The sequence below is a fragment of the Pistacia vera genome, unplaced genomic scaffold (assembly GCF_008641045.1).
Source record: "Pistacia vera cultivar Batoury unplaced genomic scaffold, PisVer_v2 Contig359, whole genome shotgun sequence".
Classification (NCBI taxonomy): domain Eukaryota; kingdom Viridiplantae; phylum Streptophyta; class Magnoliopsida; order Sapindales; family Anacardiaceae; genus Pistacia; species Pistacia vera.
This window is the reverse complement of record NW_022196178.1, coordinates 420,956-444,490: the sequence shown is the minus strand read 5'-3', so window position 1 is coordinate 444,490 and position 23,535 is coordinate 420,956. Positions and strand designations below refer to the sequence as shown.

Sequence of the window (23,535 nt, the reverse complement as noted above, 5' to 3'; positions counted from 1 at the left end):
CATTACATAGAATTTGAACAAACTGTAAAGAGACTGGATAGATTCCAACATGCTATATAATAACTCCAATGAGAAAGTGGAAACTTAATAATAATCAATGTTGCCCAGATACAATGTTCCCTTCTACAAATGAAAACATGAAGTGACTGTACAAGAAGTAAATTTAGAGAAAGGATTTACAGAAGCTGAAAAAGAAAAAAAGAAAAGAAAAAATATAGGCGGGATTTGTGGAACCTATCTACTCCGACGACAGCCAAGAGTCAACAAACTTGACTTCTCAGCTAGTTATAATCCTAACTTAAAACAATTTTTCTGTTTCCCAATAACCAGAGGTAGTTTTCTTGACAGAAGGAAAACTATATTATACGGCAGCTGCTTTAGTTTTCTGTCTCCGACTTCTTCTGAGACCCTGAAGTGAGTGAAACATTTTTTATTTTGATAAGAAACTAAAAAAATAATTATCATAAAAGGGTTATTATCATGGAAGTGGGAAAGGGTTAAGATTCAGCCACGAGAATATACCAATAAAACACCTAAAGTTACTGCTGATTCACATTGTAAATTGTAAGAGAGGGTTCTCAAGTATGAAGGATACTAACATGCACCACTGAACTTCCATTGAATATTATTGGCATATTGAGAAATTTCACTAATTTGTCTAAGCATCATATCTGTCCGTATATCATAAACTAACATGTTTCCTTTAACTTTTACCCATACAACCAGAACCAGAGTAATTCGCTATATAAAAAGGTCAGCAATTTGTGAGCATCTCAACATAAAAGGAGAGAACTACAATTAATTCAAAATAATAAGTTTAATATTGCAAATCACAAGGTTTTAATTAGGGATTGACTTTACAAATCCAGCCTCTTTGATTGATTTCCTCAAAGCATATGAAACGTAAATAAAAAAGAAGAGTAAGGCTTACAGCATCGTCATTTAAAAGGATGACTTCTGAGACCGACATCTCCTCCAAATTTTTTCGTCCCCTCTTTCCCTTTGCTGCAGAAGTTAACCAATTACAAAAAATTCAAGCATCATCATCAACTTAAAAGTGGGATGATATACAGATAATGTGGAATGGTATCTTTAGAAGAATTAAGACATGCGACTGATCCAGAGAAGAAACAGAAGCAATTGAACACCGCAGAACATTTGGAAGCCAATACAAAAATAAGTTATAAACAAAAATAAGTTTCACAAAGTGTGCATAATTTACTCTTGGAAAGTAAAGCATAACAAACTGGATTATGTTTCCATGATTAAAAGGAACCACTATCAGTTTCTATAATAGGTGCAAGCGCAATGTTGAGGAAAACTATCACAGTAACCACTAAAAGGCCAATGTTATGGCTTCAAAGGATCCATCCAAACATGTTCTAATAATTTGGCTAGCAAACCAGAGTAAGATATTCATAAATATAAAAATTGAAGAAAAAAAAATGCTCATAAAGGATTCTGAGTGAAAAAACCTATTATTATCAATGGTGCCTAACAATTGGGTTTGTGTTCTACAGAGGTTCTTAGGTATATCAACCATCCCAGGAAGTATTGAGGCAATGTGCTATCATCCCACAGAAGAGTTGCGAAGTGGCTTATGCATTAGACTGAGGTCCACAGCAATAAAACTTCCCACAAAACCAAATTTTTTGTTGCAATAAAAATAAAACCAAATGTATGAGATGTAACAACCACTATAATATGTTGGCATAGCTTTAAAATAAAGATGAATAAAACAATAGATATAGATTTTGAATCCTTTTTTATACCTCCTTATGACGAAAGAAAAATTTATATGATAATAGCACGTCCATATCAAAAAATAAAAAAAAAATTACCATACAAGAAGCAACCTACTTTTGCCAAAGACAACAGGAAATTTGAGGATACATAAATAAATGAACAAATTATTACCAGCCAAAGTGACTGTTCTGCTAGAAAACTTTCCACACTCTCGTTTTGATGAAGTTTTTTGCTCTTGGGCAGCAGCATCCCCAAATGTATCAACCGATTTGTTCAGATTACTGAGAGATGAATGTGACACACAATCACTGGAACTGATATACCTGAGCTTATAGACAACCAAGTACAATGAATGATACATAAAAATGATAAAAATGCCTTTAATGATGAAGGTGTAAGGTTCCTAGTAATGCAAACCCACAAAGATCAAACTAATGTCCTTAGGTAATAATCTCAGGTCATATATGTTCAAAGTTTCCAATGTGGTTAAAGAGGAAGGATTCTCTAAAACTGAGAGATTATTATTACAAAAAGCAGCAAGAACTATTTGGTGCTTACTTGGGCACAGGGGAAGAGATGGTAAATTAACATAACTATGAGAATGGCGAGTTATGACAAAATAGAACTTACAGGGAAAATTAAAAAAAAATGAAAAATCTCTCCTTTTAACTGGGAGGAAGAGATAAATATGACAGAAATTACAAGAATAATACACATATATATACACACACGCACTTGCATATATATATATATATATATAGAGAGAGAGAGAGAGAGAGATTCCCATCCCATTATGTGACAGAAAAGGGTTACTGAGATCCCATCCCATTAACATGCCTGTAAAATTCAAGTGAGAGATTATTAAGAACTCACCCATGCCGTAAATGAATGGTATTTGAATCCTCTTCCAACAAAGCGTCCTTACAATAGAGAGAAAACAGAGAATCAAATAACAAGTGAAATCGATAAAACACTTGACTGCAATATACAAATCATTGATTAAAAAACAAACATAGCCTTATCGAGATTGAAATTGATGAAACAATCAAAAATCAGAAAATAAATTGAATAATAATTTAAAATTAAGAATTAGGATTTTATAAATTCCACAAAAGATCCAGTTTCTCTGAATCCCAGGCAGCTATATTAAAAATTCACAGTTGCAAACCAATTAAGAAGTCTTGATGTTTTTACTCTTACCCTTTCTGACAAGGAGTCACCACCATTAGTCACACAGTCCTCACTGTCCAAGCATAATAAGTTAACCTCCCAACCATCATATGTGGTCTGCAAATTCGGAAATGCAATATTAACTGTGAATCAGAGCCAAATACAGAGAGAGAAGGAAAGTCTAAAAATGCATGTCTCTCATTCGATCCTACTATGCAATCATTTTCACATTTCATGTAAAATGACCTGTTAGACTAAAAATATTAATGTTGAACCCTCACCCCATAGCTTAAACTTTTGGGTCAAGTGGTTTCTTAATATATATAAAGCACTATTTCTGTTCAAATAAAACAGCAACACAAAATGTTTATACTTGTCTGTCAAATGATGATTCACTTTCACAAATTCAGAAGATAGATATTCATAATCAGGAACAAATTCTGGGATGGAAGATTGCTGAAGTAGAATTTCATGCCCCCTGATCCATTATTTAACTCATTAAATCATACCTTTGAACTGCAAGGATCCTTGAACTTGGCCGTGGAGTATTTTGAAGGTTCAGCAGTAAAACTACTAACCAGCGCAATATTCTCTTTCAAAGAATCAGCACTTTTTTCATTATTCTGAGATAAAACTTGTGATTCAGTAATACTTTCCATAGCTACAGAATCGCAGGAAGAAAGTAGCCCTTTCTCCAGAAATGATGCAGAACTTTTAATTGCATCATTTTTGCGCTCCTCTGCAGTAAAACACTTATTGAGCAATCCACTCGTTACATGTGCAGTAAAGGAATGAGCCACTTTCTGTTTACATCTTGTACTGGTTTCCTTCTCAACATATTTGTTTTTAGGCTCCATTGCACATGTTGGCAAATCATGTTGCTTGCCCACCACCATGTCCAATTCGCTGTGAGTGATAGCTGGCTTTCTGCTACCTACTTGACGCCTTTGACTACGTTTAGGAAAATGATTCCTCAAAGTCTGAAATATAGCAGAAACAATTTTCACCAAAAAGAATGTTCAGAAAATGATTCAGAATGATAAGCATATGATCAACACAGTGAAAGGCAGCTTTTGCTAGCATACCAGAGAAAAATGAGATTTGAAAATATGAACTACTCGCTCAACAAAACTTTGTCCGGAACTGCGCTGAGAAATATGTTTTAAACTAGCCTGCACATAACAACTAAATAAGAACATATTATAATGATTCACGTTTCACAATTTTATCAATTTGAGAGCTTGCCTCTTCACTCTTCCTAGCAACACTAATTTGATATAATGATGACGGCAAAAGAATCAGTCCAGGGGCACGTGAGGAAGGCATGCCATTATGATTTAATTCATTCACAATGGAGATTCCAATGTCCGCTAGAATGTGCAAATTCTGCATTGTACAAGAACCTCACAATCAAACATAAGATAAAGCAAAAAATCATGAGGGAAAAAGACATCTGAGGAAACACAATGCTTACAGGAGTTTTCTGAGCATCAACAGCATCCTCGGCTTTTTTAATAGCACGAAAGATACAAAGCAAATATAAGATAGCATCTTTAACAAGATCCGTGTCACCGTCAACAATACTAGCATTGACTAATGCCTTCAGTATTGAAAAAAGTGGACTGCAGATAGAAATAATTCCAAGTAGCATCACCTTATTAGTAATTACATTCACATGACGAACTAGGTAATCCATCCTCCAAAATAGAAAAACTGTCTGCAGAAGTAAACTTACCAAAAAAACTTAGCAATCTTCCCTTCATCTTGAAAGTCTTCAAGTAAGAAGTTCTTATCGTGTGCAAGAACATGGATCAAGAATACCACTACATATGCTGGGTAATCAGTAATTGATACCCCTTGCACTGCAGAATTCTGGCGAATTCGAGCTTCTCTAATGTATTGATTGATGAATTTGTCCATATAATTGGACTGAAAGAAAGAAGTCAGAATACAAATCTAATAGAAGCAACAGCAGGAATAACTAAGCATAATATAATATATTTGCATAGATAATAGATATAAACATACAACATCATCTTGCATATCCTTCGGACAATCAGAGCTGGCAAATGCAAAAGCACATGCATATCTACTGGGTAGAAGATGTGCCTTTAGCCACTTGTACGTTTTATGAAGAAATGATTTGCAAGCAGATGCAGACAGGTCCTGGAACATGGCAGGAATGAACAGAATGATAAATTATATTATGAGAGAGAGAGAGAGAGAGAGAACTGAATAAAAAAGTTATACACGAAAAGCCAAGTAGAAAAGAAAATCAAAGGCAATCAATGCAAATTTCTAGCAAGAGGTAATAGTCTTGTAGTAAGTTAACCTGATTTACAATGGTTTTCTTAAACACATTCATAAAAATTACTTTGAGATATACAGATGTTTTGAGCCCTTCTGCAGAGACACATTTTCTTAGATCAAGAATTTGTGCTACCTCAACATTTGGCTTACATGTACTGCCACAGACATCAGCAATCAACTTTAAGGAATAAACTACAAAACGACAAAGATTAGAAGATGAAACTTTTGAAAGAAAATAAAATAACAACCAAAAAAAAGCTAAGTATCAAACCTCCATTACTGCTGCCTGAACATAGTCCTATTGGAATGTTTTTCTCTTACCTTTTATCTACCAATCTATATTGGAAAACATTTAGTTGTTGTGAAGTGTTCACCATATAGACTATAAATTTAAAAATCCATATGCAACAGTCAATCTGAGATAAACTTCCTACTAGTATTAAAAAGGCTTATCACAACTAAGCTAAAGCCAATAAAACTGAAGCTTCATAAAAATATTTACAACTGTTCTTTAGCCTGCTGATCTATTCATGCACAAATAAACATGCTTACCTTGACCACTGAAATTGTAGAAGAGAAAATCTCTGGCGAAATATGCAAGTCCCATCTTCTTGAAAGCCGGAGGACAGATTTTGCAGCAGCTAATCTTAAACTTTCACTGCATAACCCATTATAATTACAAGCATAAGCAGAAAATAAGTCTACTAATATATTGAAAAGCAAGCTGTCAAGAACCTAAGCCATGATACTAACAACATTAAAAAATGCAACATAATTTTGGAAAGTGAGGCATCCTTAGAAGTGCAATTCCTTATTTATGCTGAAAATTTCCTTTTCTTTTCTCATAAGCAGCTAAATGCTTTTAATTATAGTAAATAATTCAATTAATCACAATTGAGAAGCCAAGGATCAGATATTGTTCACCATCTTTTCCCATAAAAAGCTATGTCTAAGGAGTTCAGAATCATGCATCATTGAAAGTAAATATTACATCCTCCTTTAATACTTTTATCAACTCAAAATTCATGAATATCAAATATTTAATTACGTTATAAATGTGTAATATCAAACACCCAGGCATAAAAACTTCTCATGACATAGAATTGCATATAACCAAACTCTATTCCAGCATTGACATGACATTTGGCTTAGTTTGAAACACCAAGCCATAAAAAAATGAATGAGACTCAAAAATAGCCAGTCCACTTTGATATTAAGGGAAAAGAATGGATCCCAACAACAAATAAAGCCAATATCCTTCCAATATTTAACAAAAAAGAAATTATGACATCCTATGAGATCCTAGTAAGAATCCAAACACAACACTGCTATGACTCATTTCCCAGTTTCGCACAACTATAACAGCAAATGAAAGCACTAAACATTCATGAATCGCAATTAATCATTAAAACCTACTGATTTCTACCAAACCCAATATATCCTCATATGTGCAATTTGAAAAAAACAAGATTCATGCAGACTAGAGCATACTTGTTTTCTCAGAAGAATTAACTCTAGTGTTCAAACATCAAAATATGAATAGAACTCCAGCTATAACTTGTAATGAAAATTAAGATCCAGTAAATACTAAGTTAAAAGTGTTCGAAAGAAAGGCTCTGTCAGCAAAAGTCAAGGTGACTAAAACCCCCAAAGATTTAAAAAATCATACCATAAAAGGAGAGCATCAGAAGTGTCAGCCCTTAGGAGCATCTTTGACAAAACATGTAGCAATTCATCAATCTTCCTTTTGACATGAGATCCTCGATGTGGCAAAAAACTCTTGACAAGGGTTTTGAGCCCAAAAATCTGCCAAACACATGAAACAAAACTGAAATAACCATGCAGAGAGATATCTATGGCTCTACTACTAGTTAACACCTAAAAACTGTTCCTTTTTGTACTGATTGTTGTTTAGCTTTCATAATGAATCAATGTTTTTCCATCTATGAACAAATTTTAACTTGCTTGAATATCATATGCTAACAACTTTTAACTTGCTTGAATATCATATGCTGACAAATTTTTAAGTTGCTTGAATATCATATGTCCCATGTTCATTCACTTTGTCATGTTTTATTAGATTATGTCCAACCATACGCATGATAGTCCAGGCGTTGATAGGTATAATACTCTCCAGATTAAAAAAAAAAATCATCATATTTTAACAATACACATAAAATTAATAATTTAGAATTTAGCTTCCATGGTCCAAAACTGACCTTCAAATCACAATAAGCGTCAGACTGGCAAGTCTCATTGAATAAAGCTAGATCATCTAAGAGTTCCACCTGCACAGATAAAATTCACACTGTTCAGCACACAACTATTAACAAGCATATGAAACACACGTGAAAATCTGCAAGAATCTCTCCATCCACAGATCTATAGCAAAGTAGAAAACATAGAAGCGGAAATGTATTACAGTTGACATATCTTACTTACTTGAATAATGTTTTTATATATGTATGGTGTGATGTCTTCTTCTTGAGTTTCAAAAGTTGAGAAAGAATATTGTGCAATGCAACCCAATGATTGCAAGACAGTTGGAATTTTCTGCCCCCTATGTAGAGACTCCACAAGTCTCTGAAGAGATAGACAGAAATGAAGTGAGATTATTGTTTCAAACAAGCATATTCTATGAGCTTGCAAAATCAGCAAAAATAATTAAATAAATCGCTGGGCATTTGAAACACACAAGAACAGAAAAAACATTTTGACAAGTTCCATATAAAACTATAGTGGAATGGTGTTAGCAAAAGGCCAGAAAGAGAGCTGCACCCTTAGAAGTTTTCTGTAACCTACTTATATTAAAAAATGTAAAGAAAGTTTGCTTCTTTGAGGAGGAGCATCTAATCAATGCACATTGAACAATACATGACTCATATAGGAACAAATTACAGAATTAAAGGAAAGCATGCTATCATTCTGATTGAAGAGTAAGTAACGGAGTGTAAACAACAAACATATAGAGGAAATTATAAAGGAAAGTGGGTTCCCTAAAGAAGGATATAGTTGAAAAAGAATTGTCATTCATCTTCCTTTACTTTCTTCGAAAATCAAATAAGAAATACATGATACAGATCACCAACAGCTTGCCCAAACCCCAAAAACTGCCACCAACTAAAACTTGCCATCAAAAGGAAGCAAATCTCAGGATTTTTTAGTAGCATAAGAGATGACATGTAACCACATAAGAAATATTTCATAAGAATCACGCCACCATTCAAAAATATCAAGAAAAGTACATTCAAGAGGTAGTAGCAATTTAGACAATGGTACAGCCAGATCAACACTAAGCAAAATATATAAAATAGGAATAAGTGTAATGCAGCAAGATTTTAAGAGAGGAAAATATATAGATAAAATAACATCCAATAGCAATTAATTCAAACAAGTTGAGAATAGTACACCTTGCATAAGTTTGTGAAAATAAGTTGCCCAGAAGTGCCACTTAATGAAGCAATTGCAGAAACAGCAGATTTGGACTGAGCACGAGTTCCCTCAAGACACAACCCCTCCAACAAAGGGTAAATGTCACTACACAGAAACAAAATAGATATACAATCATACAGTAAATAAGAGCCTTTAAGAAAATAAAACCAAACCCAAAATGAGCTTTAAACTCAATGAAGCAAAATGTGAAAAAGGTTCCCCAAAAAGAAACATAATAAAAATATATGTGATCATTCAAAACTTTGCCTATACCTTTGAGGTTAAAAGACTGTATTCTTAAGAAGTGTTTAATGTTATTATCAGCATTGAGTAGCTCTATTCTTTAAAGCCCAGCTAGCTTATCTGTTAAAATTTCTTAATGTCATATCAAGGAGGTAAGATTGAATCCTGCCTTCACAGTAGGAATTCAAGGGATGCAGAGGGTTAAGCTGAAAAAGTACCTCTGAAACCTAATCCCCAACAATTTTGGTTGCTCAAAAATGAACCAAGAAGAAAAATAGTAGTATGATAAACCCTTATTACAAATAAAAAAGATAAATACTTCTCAGAAGATGAAAAAATAAACAACTAAAATGTTTCATCCAACAGTGTGAGCATCATAAACCATTCAAGCCTTGGCTTAAACAAAAATATATAGAAGAAAAAGCATAAACAACTAACTTCCTTCATAGTCATACTTCTCCGTGTACCATTCTAACAAAAAAAAACACCACAACCAATATAAAGAAGACTCCAGAAGTTTACCTAAATTTGACAGAAATATGAGGGCCGGCTTTTGCCAAGACTTCAATCAGCTTATCATTAATCATGTCATTCCCTTTTAGCAACTTTTGGAACTTCTCTTCCGAACCTCTCAGAAGCAAAGGAAACACACTGACAATAGCCTACATCAGGTAAAATAACAGCAGCAGTTAGCAATCAAGTCAAATTTATAATACTTATTCAGGAGTAACCTTCATACGGAGTATACTTGAAATTTGTTGAAATACCATTACACCCCCTGAAAATCATGCTGCCTCACATGACTTGCTTCATTCAAACTCGATGTTCTGTTCTACACTCTTCTCTTAAGTAAAATATTTAAGATTACATTTTTGTCAAAAATCAGTCTTGTTCTTCTTATTGATGTTCAAAAGAATTTTAAATATTTTGCCCTCTTCCAATATATAACCTACACTGAAAGTTATAACAATTGGCAGCAGAGGAAATGCACATTGTATAACTAAGTTGATGCAGCAAGCAACAACTAATTGCGCCATTATTTTCACAAAGCAAAATGGTATATGCTCTGACTCACATTTTTATGCAATCAAAGGCCCAAATCCCAAGGTCAGAGACCCATTAACTAAAAACTGCATGCCCATAGATTCATACTATGCAAAAGACACATAACTCTTGTGCAAGCCCAACAAGAACAGCTCCATAGTTTTCCTCTCAATCTAGCAAGTTCATTTCTGTTTACAACTTTTACCAGATTCAGGCTCTAAAACTAGTTGAGTATCTTGCAGCAACAACAAAACTATATGCATCTGGAGTGTCTACAACTATTCCAATGATACTGGCTTCAAATTAGAGTTGCAACATTCATTGTTATTAACTTATTATGAAATGATCACAAATGATGATATCCCTCATACAGTTGGTTATCAATATCTGAACCTTTTTTCCAAAAAGAATCTTGAAAAAAAAAATTATATCTAACAAAAGGATTACAAAATTAAAGAATGAGTGATCGACTCAGGATCCACACACCTAGTTTGCTATCAATATCAAGGCACTCAAACTTAGTTTATTTTATTTCTCACTCTCCATGAATTTATCACTTTCTGACGATCCTTGATCAGTGCATAAAATGCAGATTATTTGGTTAGGTTTTGAATTCAGTACTTAGCATAACTGTTGGATCCCAAGCTAAGTGTAAACTTTGATGCTGTTTAGAAAACTGAAAGGAAGAACCTGATTAGATCCACCAAGCAGTTGTTCTTACCAGAAGAAGATTAAGAGCAGCCTCCAACTGATTATCTCTGAATCTGTTGCTGGAAAGACCATCCACAATACAGTGAACATGATCCGAATCAAAAATATACAAGCATCTTGAGGAGAGCAGTTGCAAAAATTCAAAATCCGGATGTTTATCTCCTATCAATTTTAGAAGTTTATCCTGAAAGAGAAGCACCATGAAATTAAAGTACAGAATAAAGCAGATTTGAGTGAAATGGAAAAACATGGGGGATGACATATTACAAATGTTCATAAGAACTTTAAAGTTCATCAATTTCAAAACACCATCCTCTTAGTGAGAATCCAAACAATTTTTCACTTTAAATAAAATTTTGCTTTCTGGCAAATATCAAATATAGGCCTGACAGATATTCAGGAAAGCAATAAGATATAAGTCAAATAGGATATTCTTGTTCTGTATATTACTTGGACCACTCTATCTAATGACAAAAAATGCAAAATGAAAAGAATTTAAAGCATGTAATAAGACAATATGGAAAATTTAATGTGCTCTGCCGGTGATGAGAAAAATATCTGAAAGACCATGTGGGAAGTACATGAAATTATTTGATTAAACTAAAGAAGGGAACAAGTAGATAACGCACTCTAGCAGTCTTGGCATTTTCAATTGTCAGTTCATCCAATAATTCATCCAGAGCATTGAAAATGTTATTATCTTTCAACTTGTTTAACCTCTGAAAGCACTCTTCTGCTTTAGAAGGATCCATAAAGGAAGCCGACATTTTCATAAATAAACTGTTAATTCTCTTCTGTGTTTCTTCTGGAGATTTCTCCTGCAACATATATATGATGCTTCATTAATCAAAACAACCAAGAACAAACTAAAACCCAAAAAGCTGCAGACCTCAAAACTATTAGAGCATAACCGATTAACACTAATTATTTGTTTTACAATATCATTGGAAAAAAAATGGAAATCCAAATGCATATCACAAAGAATAAATCTCCAAAAAGCCCAAATATTTACCAAGAAAGAAAATTTTGGTGGGTGAAAAAGCAAACTCTTGCAGGTAACATTAATTTAATTGCTTAGGCATATGGCTTTATAGACATAAACATCACTATAAAGTTAAGTGTTTGCCAACAGCTGTTAATAGTGCAAGGGCTAAAATGCAATTATAATATGAAGTAAGAATATTGTCCTCTCATTACTTTTAAACATTCAAAACTATACCTTCTCTTTCTTTCGTAAAGACAAATAACATCGCATTTCAGTTCGTAACCTGAAAACATTAGAACTTGTAAGAAATCAAACACTTTTCAGCCAGATCATACCAATAACCATATACCAATACCTCTGTTTCTGAGATAAAATAGAGTTCAATGCCTTCATGTGAAGTGGCTCAAAAAGAGAAAATAAATGAACCCAGTGCCTTGTCCTCTCCTCAATTTCAAGAACGGGAAATAAATCCTCCAGAAGAACTCGCTCAATGTTTTGGGACCTGCATGTGTGAATATTAACTACATTAGACATTATAAACACTGGTTTTGGTCAGCCAGAGGCTGCACATGAGCATACCTGAACTCCTTGCAATCTTTATCATAGCAAAGCATCAGGATTTTACATGGAATTTCTTCATAATGATCACAAATTGTCATGCGGCCTTCATAACACTTTCTGCAATAATCTCGATATACTTCCAGCAACTTTTGCAAGACCTTTTTTCTAACAGCTATCTTCATTTAAAAATAAAAATAAAATAATGAAAAACCATAAAAGAATGTCAGAAAGCTTCAGCATTTTAGTGAAATCATAAACTTTCCACAGCGTAGTTACCTTCTTATCCCGAAGTCTCTCAGTAGCATTAAATATTAGGTCAGGTGGAAATTTCAGGTTAGACTTGGCAAGATCACAAGCAACAATCACTGCCTCTGTTCTCACTCTGTCATCAAAGTCTAACAGTCGACTTTCAAGGGCAGCTGCTAATAAAGTTATAAATATAGATGTATAATCAAATTTTCAAGACTCTAGAATCAGGAAACTGGACTCAAAAATATATAGGCATCCTGAATGGCTTACTGAGAACTTCATGAGATTCTGCCCCAAATGGATTGGCCAAGTAGTAGGCTTTAGCACATTGCAGAGCTCTTATCCTAACTTCAGGAGATTTGTCAGAGAACCTTTTCAAGAACTCTACAAAAAGGTCACGATGTCTTTCTGCAACACCATTTTTTGGTAGGGCAAAGAGTTTTCCAATTAAATTAAGCGCTTTTATCCGGACATCAACCTGATCAATCTACATGAAAATTCAAAGATTTAGTAAACACACAAACAAGGACACAATTCTTAGTATGAGAAAGAAGAGCACAAAAAGCAGTAGTTTGAAAAGAAGTGCATGAGACCCACAATGCTCAATCCATGCTAAGTAATAGACAAGACAAAAAGTTGAAAACAGAAAAGAGGGAAGCCATACAGATAATTCTTGAATCAAGTTTGGGATGACAGCAACAAGCATCTGAGGAGCACATTGAAAAATTTTAAACATAATTTCATGATACAATTCTCTGAGTTCACTCCATGTGGCATCTCTGTCCAGAAAACAAGATGTTAAGAACCCACAAACAAAGGGCTGCAGTTTTTCTGCACAACATTGAATGACAGAAACAGCAAGCTGTGAAGCAGCAGAAGGTGCACCCTGTGATGGAGGGAAACAACAAAAAGAATGTATTAACAATTTTCAACCAACAAAAAGAAATTTCATGCTATTTGCATAAAATACTCTCACTAACAGGAATCAACAAGATTCAACAGTTATCATAATCATGTCATTCCCTTTTAGCAACTTTTGAATTCTCTTCGAACCTCTCAGAAGCAAAGGAAACACACTGACAATAGCCTACATCAGGTAAAATAACAGCAGCAGTTAGCAATCAAGTCAAATTTATAATACTTATTCAGGAGTAACCTTCATACGGAGTATACTTGAATTTGTTGAAATACCATTACACCCCTGAAAATCATGTGCCTCACATGACTGTTGCTTCATTCAAACTCGATGTTCTGTTCTACACTCTTCTCTAAGTAAAATATTTAAGATTACATTTTTGTCAAAAATCAGTCTTGTTCTTCTTATTGATGTTCAAAAGAATTTTAAATATTTGCCCTCTTCCAATATATAACTACAATGAAAGTTATAACAATTGGCAGCAGAGGAAATGCACATTGATAACTAAGTTGATGCAGCAAGCAACAACTAATTGCGCATTATTTTCACAAAGCAAAATGGTATATGCCGACTACATTTTTAGCAACAAAGGCCCAAATCCCAAGGTCAGAGACCCATTAACTAAAAACTGCATGCATAGATTCATACTATGCAAAAGACACATAACTCTTGTGCAAGCCAACAAGAACAGCTCCATAGTTTCCTCTCAATCTAGCAAGTTCATTTCTGTTTACAACTTTCACCAGATTCAGGCTCTAAAACTACTTGAGTATCTTGCAGCCACAACAAAACTATATGCATGGAGTGTCTACAACTATTCCAATGATACTGGCTTCAAATTAGAGTTGCACATTCATTGTTATTAACTTATTATGAATGATCACAAATGATGATATCCCTCATACAGTTGGTTATCAATATCTGAACCTTTTTTCCAAAGAATCTTGAAAAAAAAAAATTATATCTAACAAAAGGATTACAAAATTAAAGAATGAGTGATCCACTCAGGATCCACACACCTAGTTTGCTATCAATATCAAGGCACTCAAACTTAGTTTATTTTATTTCTCACTCTCCATGAATTTATCACTTTCTGACGATCCTTGATCAGTGCATAAAATGAGATTATTTGGTTAGGTTTGAATTCAGTACTTAGCATAAATGTTGGATCCCAAGCTAAGTGTAAACTTTGATGCTGTTTAGAAAACTGAAAGAAGAACCTGATTAGATCCACCAAGCAGTTGTTCTTACCAGAAGAAGATTAAGAGCAGCCCAATGATTATCTCTGAATCGGTTGCTGGAAAGACCATCCAATACAGGGAACATGATCCGAATCAAAAATATACAAGCATCTTGAGGAGAGCAGTTGCCAAAATTCAAAATCCGGATGTTTATCTCCTATCAATTTTAGAAGTTTATCCTGAAAGAGAAGCACCATGAAATTAAAGACAGAAATAAGCAAGATTTGAGTGAAATGGAAAAACATGGAGGGATGACATATTACAAATGTTCATAAGAACTTAAAGTTCAATGTGGCAAAAAACTCTTGACAAGGGTTTTGAGCCCAAAAATCTGCCAAACACATGAAACAAAACTGAAATAACCATGCAGAGAGATATCTATGGCTCTACTACTAGTTAACACCTAAAAACTGTTCCTTTTTGTACTGATTGTTGTTTAGCTTTCATAATGAATCAATGTTTTTCCATCTATGAACAAATTTTAACTTGCTTGAATATCATATGCTAACAACTTTTAACTTGCTTGAATATCATATGCTGACAAATTTTTAAGTTGCTTGAATATCATATGTCCCATGTTCATTCACTTTGTCATGTTTTATTAGATTATGTCCAACCATACGCATGATAGTCCAGGCGTTGATAGGTATAATACTCTCCAGATTAAAAAAAAAAATCATCATATTTTAACAATACACATAAAATTAATAATTTAGAATTTAGCTTCCATGGTCCAAAACTGACCTTCAAATCACAAGAAGCATCAGACTGGCAAGTCTCATTGAATAAAGCTAGATCATCTAAGAGTTCCACCTGCACAGATAAAATTCACACTGTTCAGCACACAACTATTAACAAGCATATGAAACACACGTGAAAATCTGCAACAATCTCTCCATCCACTGATCTATAGCAAAGTAGAAAACATAGAAGCGGAAATGTATTACAGTTGACATATCTTACTTACTTGAATAATGTTTTTATATATGTATGGTGTGATGTCTTCTTCTTGAGTTTCAAAAGTTGAGAAAGAATATTGTGCAATGCAACCCAATGATTGCAAGACAGTTGGAATTTTCTGCCCCCTATGTAGAGACTCCACAAGTCTCTGAAGAGATAGACAGAAATGAAGTGAGATTATTGTTTCAAACAAGCATATTCTATGAGCTTGCAAAATCAGCAAAAATAATTAAATAAATCGCTGGGCATTTGAAACACACAAGAACAGAAAAAACATTTTGACAAGTTCCATATAAAACTATAGTGGAATGGTGTTAGCAAAAGGCCAGAAAGAGAGCTGCACCCTTAGAAGTTTTCTGTAACCTACTTATATTAAAAAATGTAAAGAAAGTTTGCTTCTTTGAGGAGGAGCATCTAATCAATGCACATTGAACAATACATGACTCATATAGGAACAAATTACAGAATTAAAGGAAAGCATGCTATCATTCTGATTGAAGAGTAAGTAACGGAGTGTAAACAACAAACATATAGAGGAAATTATAAAGGAAAGTGGGTTCCCTAAAGAAGGATATAGTTGAAAAAGAATTGTCATTCATCTTCCTTTACTTTCTTCGAAAATCAAGTAAGAAATACATGATACAGATCACCAACAGCTTGCCCAAACCCCAAAAACTGCCACCAACTAAAACTTGCCATCAAAAGGAAGCAAATCTCAGGATTTTTTAGTAGCATAAGAGATGACATGTAACCACATAAGAAATATTTCATAAGAATCGCAACACCATTCAAAAATATCAAGAAAAGTACATTCAAGAGGTAGTAGCAATTTAGACAATGGTACAGCCAGATCAACACTAAGCAAAATATATAAAATAGGAATAAGTGTAATGCAGCAAGATTTTAGGAGTGGAAAATATATAGATAAAATAACATCCAATAGCAATTAATTCAAAGAAGTTGAGAATAGTACACCTTGCATAAGTTTGTGAAAATAAGTTGCCCAGAAGTGCCACTTAATGAAGCAATTGCAGAAACAGCAGATTTGGACTGAGCACGAGTTCCCTCAAGACACAACCCCTCCAACAAAGGGTAAATGTCACTACACAGAAACAAAATAGATATACAATCATACAGTAAATAAGAGCCTTTAAGAAAATAAAACCAAACCCAAAATGAGCTTTAAACTCAATGAAGCAAAATGTGAAAAAGGTTCCCCAAAAAGAAACATAATAAAAATATATGTGATCATTCATAACCTTGCCTATACCTTTGAGGTTAAAAGACTATATTCTTAAGAAGTGTTTAATGTTATTATCAGCATTGATTAGCTCTATTCTTTAAAGCCCAGCTAGCTTATCTGTTAAAATTTCTTAATGTCATATCAAGGAGGTAAGATTGAATCCTGCCTTCACAGTAGGAATTCAAGGGATGGGAGAGGGTTAAGCTGAAAAAGTACCTCTGAAACCTATTCCCCAACAATTTTGGTTGCTCAAAAATGAACCAAGAAGAAAAATAGTAGTATGATAAACCCTTATTACAAATAAAAAAGATAAATACTTCTCAGAAGATGAAAAAATAAACAACTAAAATGTTTCATCCAACAGTGTGAGCATCATAAACCATTCAAGCCTTGGCTTAAACAAAAATATATAGAAGAAAAAGCATAAACAACTAACTTCCTTCATAGTCATACTTCTCCGTGTACCATTCTAACAAAAAAAAACACCACAACCAATATAAAGAAGACTCCAGAAGTTTACCTAAATTTGACAGAAATATGAGGGCCGGCTTTTGCCAAGACTTCAATCAGCTTATCATTAATCATGTCATTCCCTTTTAGCAACTTTTGGAACTTCTCTTCTGAACCTCTCAGAAGCAAAGGAAACACACTGACAATAGCCTACATCAGGTAAAATAACAGCAGCAGTTAGCAATCAAGTCAAATTTATAATACTTATTCAGGAGTAACCTTCATACAGAGTATACTTGAAATTTGTTGAAATACCATTACACCCCCTGAAAATCATGCTGCCTCACATGACTTGCTTCATTCAAACTCGATGTTCTGTTCTACACTCTTCTCTTAAGTAAAATATTTAAGATTACATTTTTGTCAAAAATCAGTCCTGTTCTTCTTATTGATGTTCAAAAGAATTTTAAATATTTTGCCCTCTTCCAATATATAACCTACACTGTGAAAGTTATAACAATTGGCAGCAGAGGAAATGCACATTGTATAACTAAGTTGATGCAGCAAGCAACAACTAATTGCGCCATTATTTTCACAAAGCAAAATGGTTTATGCTCTGACTCACATTTTTATGCAACCAAAGGCCCAAATCCCAAGGTCAGAGACCCATTAACTAAAAACTGCATGCCCATAGATTCATACTATGCAAAAGACACATAACTCTTGTGCAAGCCCAACAAGAACAGCTCCATAGTTTTCCTCTCAATCTAGCAAGTTCATTTCTGTTTACAACTTTTACCAGATTCAGGCTCTAAAACTAGTTGAGTATCTTGCAGCAACAACAAAACTATATGCATCTGGAGTGTCTACAACTATTCCAATGATACTGGCTTCAAATTAGAGTTGCAACATTCATTGTTATTAACTTATTATGAAATGATCACAAATGATGATATCCCTCATACAGTTGGTTATCAATATCTGAACCTTTTTTCCAAAAAGAATCTTGAAAAAAAAAATTATATCTAACAAAAGGATTACAAAATTAAAGAATGAGTGATCGACTCAGGATCCACACACCTAGTTTGCTATCAATATCAAGGCACTCAAACTTAGTTTATTTTATTTCTCACTCTCCATGAATTTATCACTTTCTGACGATCCTTGATCAGTGCATAAAATGCAGATTATTTGGTTAGGTTTTGAATTCAGTACTTAGCATAACTGTTGGATCCCAAGCTAAGTGTAAACTTTGATGCTGTTTAGAAAACTGAAAGGAAGAACCTGATTAGATCCACCAAGCAGTTGTTCTTACCAGAAGAAGATTAAGAGCAGCCTCCAACTGATTATCTCTGAATCTGTTGCTGGAAAGACCATCCACAATACAGTGAACATGATCCGAATCAAAAATATACAAGCATCTTGAGGAGAGCAGTTGCAAAAATTCAAAATCCGGATGTTTATCTCCTATCAATTTTAGAAGTTTATCCTGAAAGAGAAGCACCATGAAATTAAAGTACAGAATAAAGCAGATTTGAGTGAAATGGAAAAACATGGGGGATGACATATTACAAATGTTCATAAGAACTTTAAAGTTCATCAATTTCAAAACACCATCCTCTTAGTGAGAATCCAAACAATTTTTCACTTTAAATAAAATTTTGCTTTCTGGCAAATATCAAATATAGGCCTGACAGATATTCAGGAAAGCAATAAGATATAAGTCAAATAGGATATTCTTGTTCTGTATATTACTTGGACCACTCTATCTAATGACAAAAAATGCAAAATGAAAAGAATTTAAAGCATGTAATAAGACAATATGGAAAATTTAATGTGCTCTGCCGGTGATGAGAAAAATATCTGAAAGACCATGTGGGAAGTACATGAAATTATTTGATTAAACTAAAGAAGGGAACAAGTAGATAACGCACTCTAGCAGTCTTGGCATTTTCAATTGTCAGTTCATCCAATAATTCATCCAGAGCATTGAAAATGTTATTATCTTTCAACTTGTTTAACCTCTGAAAGCACTCTTCTGCTTTAGAAGGATCCATAAAGGAAGCCGACATTTTCATAAATAAACTGTTAATTCTCTTCTGTGTTTCTTCTGGAGATTTCTCCTGCAACATATATATGATGCTTCATTAATCAAAACAACCAAGAACAAACTAAAACCCAAAAAGCTGCAGACCTCAAAACTATTAGAGCATAACCGATTAACACTAATTATTTGTTTTACAATATCATTGGAAAAAAAATGGAAATCCAAATGCATATCACAAAGAATAAATCTCCAAAAAGCCCAAATATTTACCAAGAAAGAAAATTTTGGTGGGTGAAAAAGCAAACTCTTGCAGGTAACATTAATTTAATTGCTTAGGCATATGGCTTTATAGACATAAACATCACTATAAAGTTAAGTGTTTGCCAACAGCTGTTAATAGTGCAAGGGCTAAAATGCAATTATAATATGAAGTAAGAATATTGTCCTCTCATTACTTTTAAACATTCAAAACTATACCTTCTCTTTCTTTCGTAAAGACAAATAACATCGCATTTCAGTTCGTAACCTGAAAACATTAGAACTTGTAAGAAATCAAACACTTTTCAGCCAGATCATACCAATAACCATATACCAATACCTCTGTTTCTGAGATAAAATAGAGTTCAATGCCTTCATGTGAAGTGGCTCAAAAAGAGAAAATAAATGAACCCAGTGCCTTGTCCTCTCCTCAATTTCAAGAACGGGAAATAAATCCTCCAGAAGAACTCGCTCAATGTTTTGGGACCTGCATGTGTGAATATTAACTACATTAGACATTATAAACACTGGTTTTGGTCAGCCAGAGGCTGCACATGAGCATACCTGAACTCCTTGCAATCTTTATCATAGCAAAGCATCAGGATTTTACATGGAATTTCTTCATAATGATCACAAATTGTCATGCGGCCTTCATAACACTTTCTGCAATAATCTCGATATACTTCCAGCAACTTTTGCAAGACCTTTTTTCTAACAGCTATCTTCATTTAAAAATAAAAATAAAATAATGAAAAACCATAAAAGAATGTCAGAAAGCTTCAGCATTTTAGTGAAATCATAAACTTTCCACAGCGTAGTTACCTTCTTATCCCGAAGTCTCTCAGTAGCATTAAATATTAGGTCAGGTGGAAATTTCAGGTTAGACTTGGCAAGATCACAAGCAACAATCACTGCCTCTGTTCTCACTCTGTCATCAAAGTCTAACAGTCGACTTTCAAGGGCAGCTGCTAATAAAGTTATAAATATAGATGTATAATCAAATTTTCAAGACTCTAGAATCAGGAAACTGGACTCAAAAATATATAGGCATCCTGAATGGCTTACTGAGAACTTCATGAGATTCTGCCCCAAATGGATTGGCCAAGTAGTAGGCTTTAGCACATTGCAGAGCTCTTATCCTAACTTCAGGAGATTTGTCAGAGAACCTTTTCAAGAACTCTACAAAAAGGTCACGATGTCTTTCTGCAACACCATTTTTTGGTAGGGCAAAGAGTTTTCCAATTAAATTAAGCGCTTTTATCCGGACATCAACCTGATCAATCTACATGAAAATTCAAAGATTTAGTAAACACACAAACAAGGACACAATTCTTAGTATGAGAAAGAAGAGCACAAAAAGCAGTAGTTTGAAAAGAAGTGCATGAGACCCACAATGCTCAATCCATGCTAAGTAATAGACAAGACAAAAAGTTGAAAACAGAAAAGAGGGAAGCCATACAGATAATTCTTGAATCAAGTTTGGGATGACAGCAACAAGCATCTGAGGAGCACATTGAAAAATTTTAAACATAATTTCATGATACAATTCTCTGAGTTCACTCCATGTGGCATCTCTGTCCAGAAAACAAGATGTTAAGAACCCACAAACAAAGGGCTGCAGTTTTTCTGCACAACATTGAATGACAGAAACAGCAAGCTGTGAAGCAGCAGAAGGTGCACCCTGTGATGGAGGGAAACAACAAAAAGAATGTATTAACAATTTTCAACCAACAAAAAGAAATTTCATGCTATTTGCATAAAATACTCTCACTAACAGGAATCAACAAGATAAAACAAGGAGGACAAAAATATATATGTGTGTGTGTGTGTGTGTGTGTGTGTTAAACATGTCCATAAAATTGGAACAAAGCAAAGTTTATGTTGGTCCTGCACCCCAAGGGACAGTGTAAACAGACACTTTTACCTTTTCCTGCTTTACAAGATTTTGCAAAACTACTTCCAGAAGCGGCAGAGAAGGTTCCTCATTCAAAATATGCATCATTATAGACAAGATATCATTAACCAAACATGGTTGATGATGTTCACTGCAGGGGATGAAACATAAGGCAATCATTATTGTTTTAAAATGAAAATGACAAGGAAACTATTTAAGTACAAATTAAACTGCAACAAAGCTACAGAGGATACCCGTGGTACACGAAATGCAACAGCAAAATAAAAAGATTAAAATTTAAGCCAATATTATGAAATTTGTATGATCAAAGCTTTATCCTAAAATATTTCTCTAACTGTAAATCTTGAACAAATTCAGTGAAGGCTATTATCAGATAAAAGCAACTTATTAAGAAATCAAGGAATTAATACAATTAAGCTGGTTCTAAATGTCAAATTCTGGGTACGCCCAAGTCTAATGCATCAAGATGAAAGAGACCAAGTGAATAAAATGAACAGCAGTAACAAATGGTCAACTGATAAAGCAAGGATCAAAATTTAAACAAAGGTGAGTTCAGTAATTGAAGTAAAGAGAGAGAAAAGAAACCGACCTCACAATTGAGAAAAAGTTGTTAAACATTTCCAGAACTAAATCACTGCAGTCAATATCCAGCATTATCACAAAACATTTACATCGAGCAACAGTCTCTAATATTTTAACCCTCCTCGAAAAAAAGGGGCACGCAGTATCACCCAGCTCCTTAAAAGTTCCAACAACAACTTCAAAAAATCCCTGAAATTTAAATTAAAAATACAAAAATCAAGTTGCAGAAAGCAGAGGAGGATAAACAATAATTCTGCCACTTAGGTAGAGGAAAGCAAACTAAACACACTCGTGCTTAAAAACTTTTACCCTAAGATATTTATCTTCAAAGGGTGGTTCAGGTGCCAAGATCCGAAAAATTTCACTGACACATATGACCACAAAGAGTCTAACTTCTTTATCATTTTTTCGAATCAGGCCATGCTTAAGGATAGATTTCCTCAGAGGCTTTGTGGCAATTTCTAGCTCCTTTAGAGCCTTTTGCTTTTTGGAAGCTTCCAGTGTTACAGGCTGTTCAATTTCTGACAAAACACTGACAGCTTGCTGCAAAAGAAAATTCTATAAGCATAGATAACTAGAAAAATAATTACATCACAAGTTGCTACCAAAAGAATTTCAACTCACCTTATAGACATCATAAAAACATCTCTATCAAGAATACCCATTAGTAATGTGCAGCATGAAAACTAAACTCCTAAAAACAATATATGGTTACAAATTCATTACATTCAGCTTAAAGGAATACTGAATCCCAGTCCACTCCAAGCGCAATAACTGATTACATATACACATACCACATCTATTTTCATCGTCTATCAAACCAACACCATTACAATACATAGGCGGTAGAAATTAATTGAATCTATTTATGGCTTACATGATAAGCGGTAGCCACCAAAGATTGTCACTCCACTCATTTAATCAGCGAGTCTATAGCATTTTCACAATTGTAAACCGCATGTGAGGAAAAAATTGGATTGAATTTTTTTTTTTTTTTTTCTGTATTTGCACGGTAACAACTACTTCGGATTAAACCACTCTAAATTTATTAACCCGCAACTACAAATTAACAAGTCACGAAGCTTAGTTACTCCAAAATTATAACAAAACTGAATTGAATTTTACGCATGTTTTATGTACATATAAAAATACACAATAACCAATATGAGGAAGAATGGCTCACTTTGAGCAATTTGAGAAATACGCTCTTGTTGAAGCGAGTAAGTTGAACTAGTTCGGTACCGATTTCGGAGATGAGTTGCAACGGTGACTCGGCCATTCGATTCTTTTGCAATGAAGAAACGAAGAAACCCTATTTTAAATTTAAGGTTAGTGGTTAAGCATTTACTGATTTCAGTGGAGAGTGAGGGGGTTCTGGGAGTGGTTTGTCGTGTTGTGTTTGAAATTTGCAAGGAAAGTGTGAGAGCAGAGAAATGAGTGAAGGGAGATTTGAGAAAGAGAGAAAGTGCTTT

At 34.0% G+C, this 23,535-nt stretch overlaps 1 protein-coding gene across 1 annotated transcript; it reads right to left on the bottom strand.

The window, feature by feature from the left end:
• Positions 1-40: 40 nt before the first annotated feature.
• LOC116139798 (sister chromatid cohesion protein PDS5 homolog A) lies at positions 41-23,477 on the bottom strand. The gene is made up of 28 exons (XM_031425452.1): positions 23,247-23,477; positions 22,373-22,606; positions 22,071-22,252; positions 21,491-21,611; positions 21,026-21,247; positions 20,632-20,848; positions 20,389-20,531; positions 20,131-20,288; positions 19,907-20,053; positions 19,786-19,834; positions 19,196-19,384; positions 18,577-18,750; positions 17,332-17,471; positions 16,544-16,670; positions 15,576-15,716; positions 15,353-15,421; positions 6,896-7,032; positions 5,779-5,884; positions 4,945-5,082; positions 4,652-4,845; positions 4,391-4,538; positions 4,162-4,302; positions 4,002-4,088; positions 3,426-3,896; positions 2,947-3,033; positions 1,918-2,666; positions 932-1,005; positions 41-409 (listed from the first exon to the last, which is right to left on the bottom strand). The coding sequence occupies exons 1-26, from the start codon at positions 23,340-23,342 to the stop codon at positions 2,616-2,618; spliced, it is 3,969 nt and encodes a 1,322-aa protein (XP_031281312.1). The 5' UTR covers positions 23,343-23,477; the 3' UTR covers positions 41-409; positions 932-1,005; positions 1,918-2,615.
• Positions 23,478-23,535: the final 58 nt, after the last annotated feature.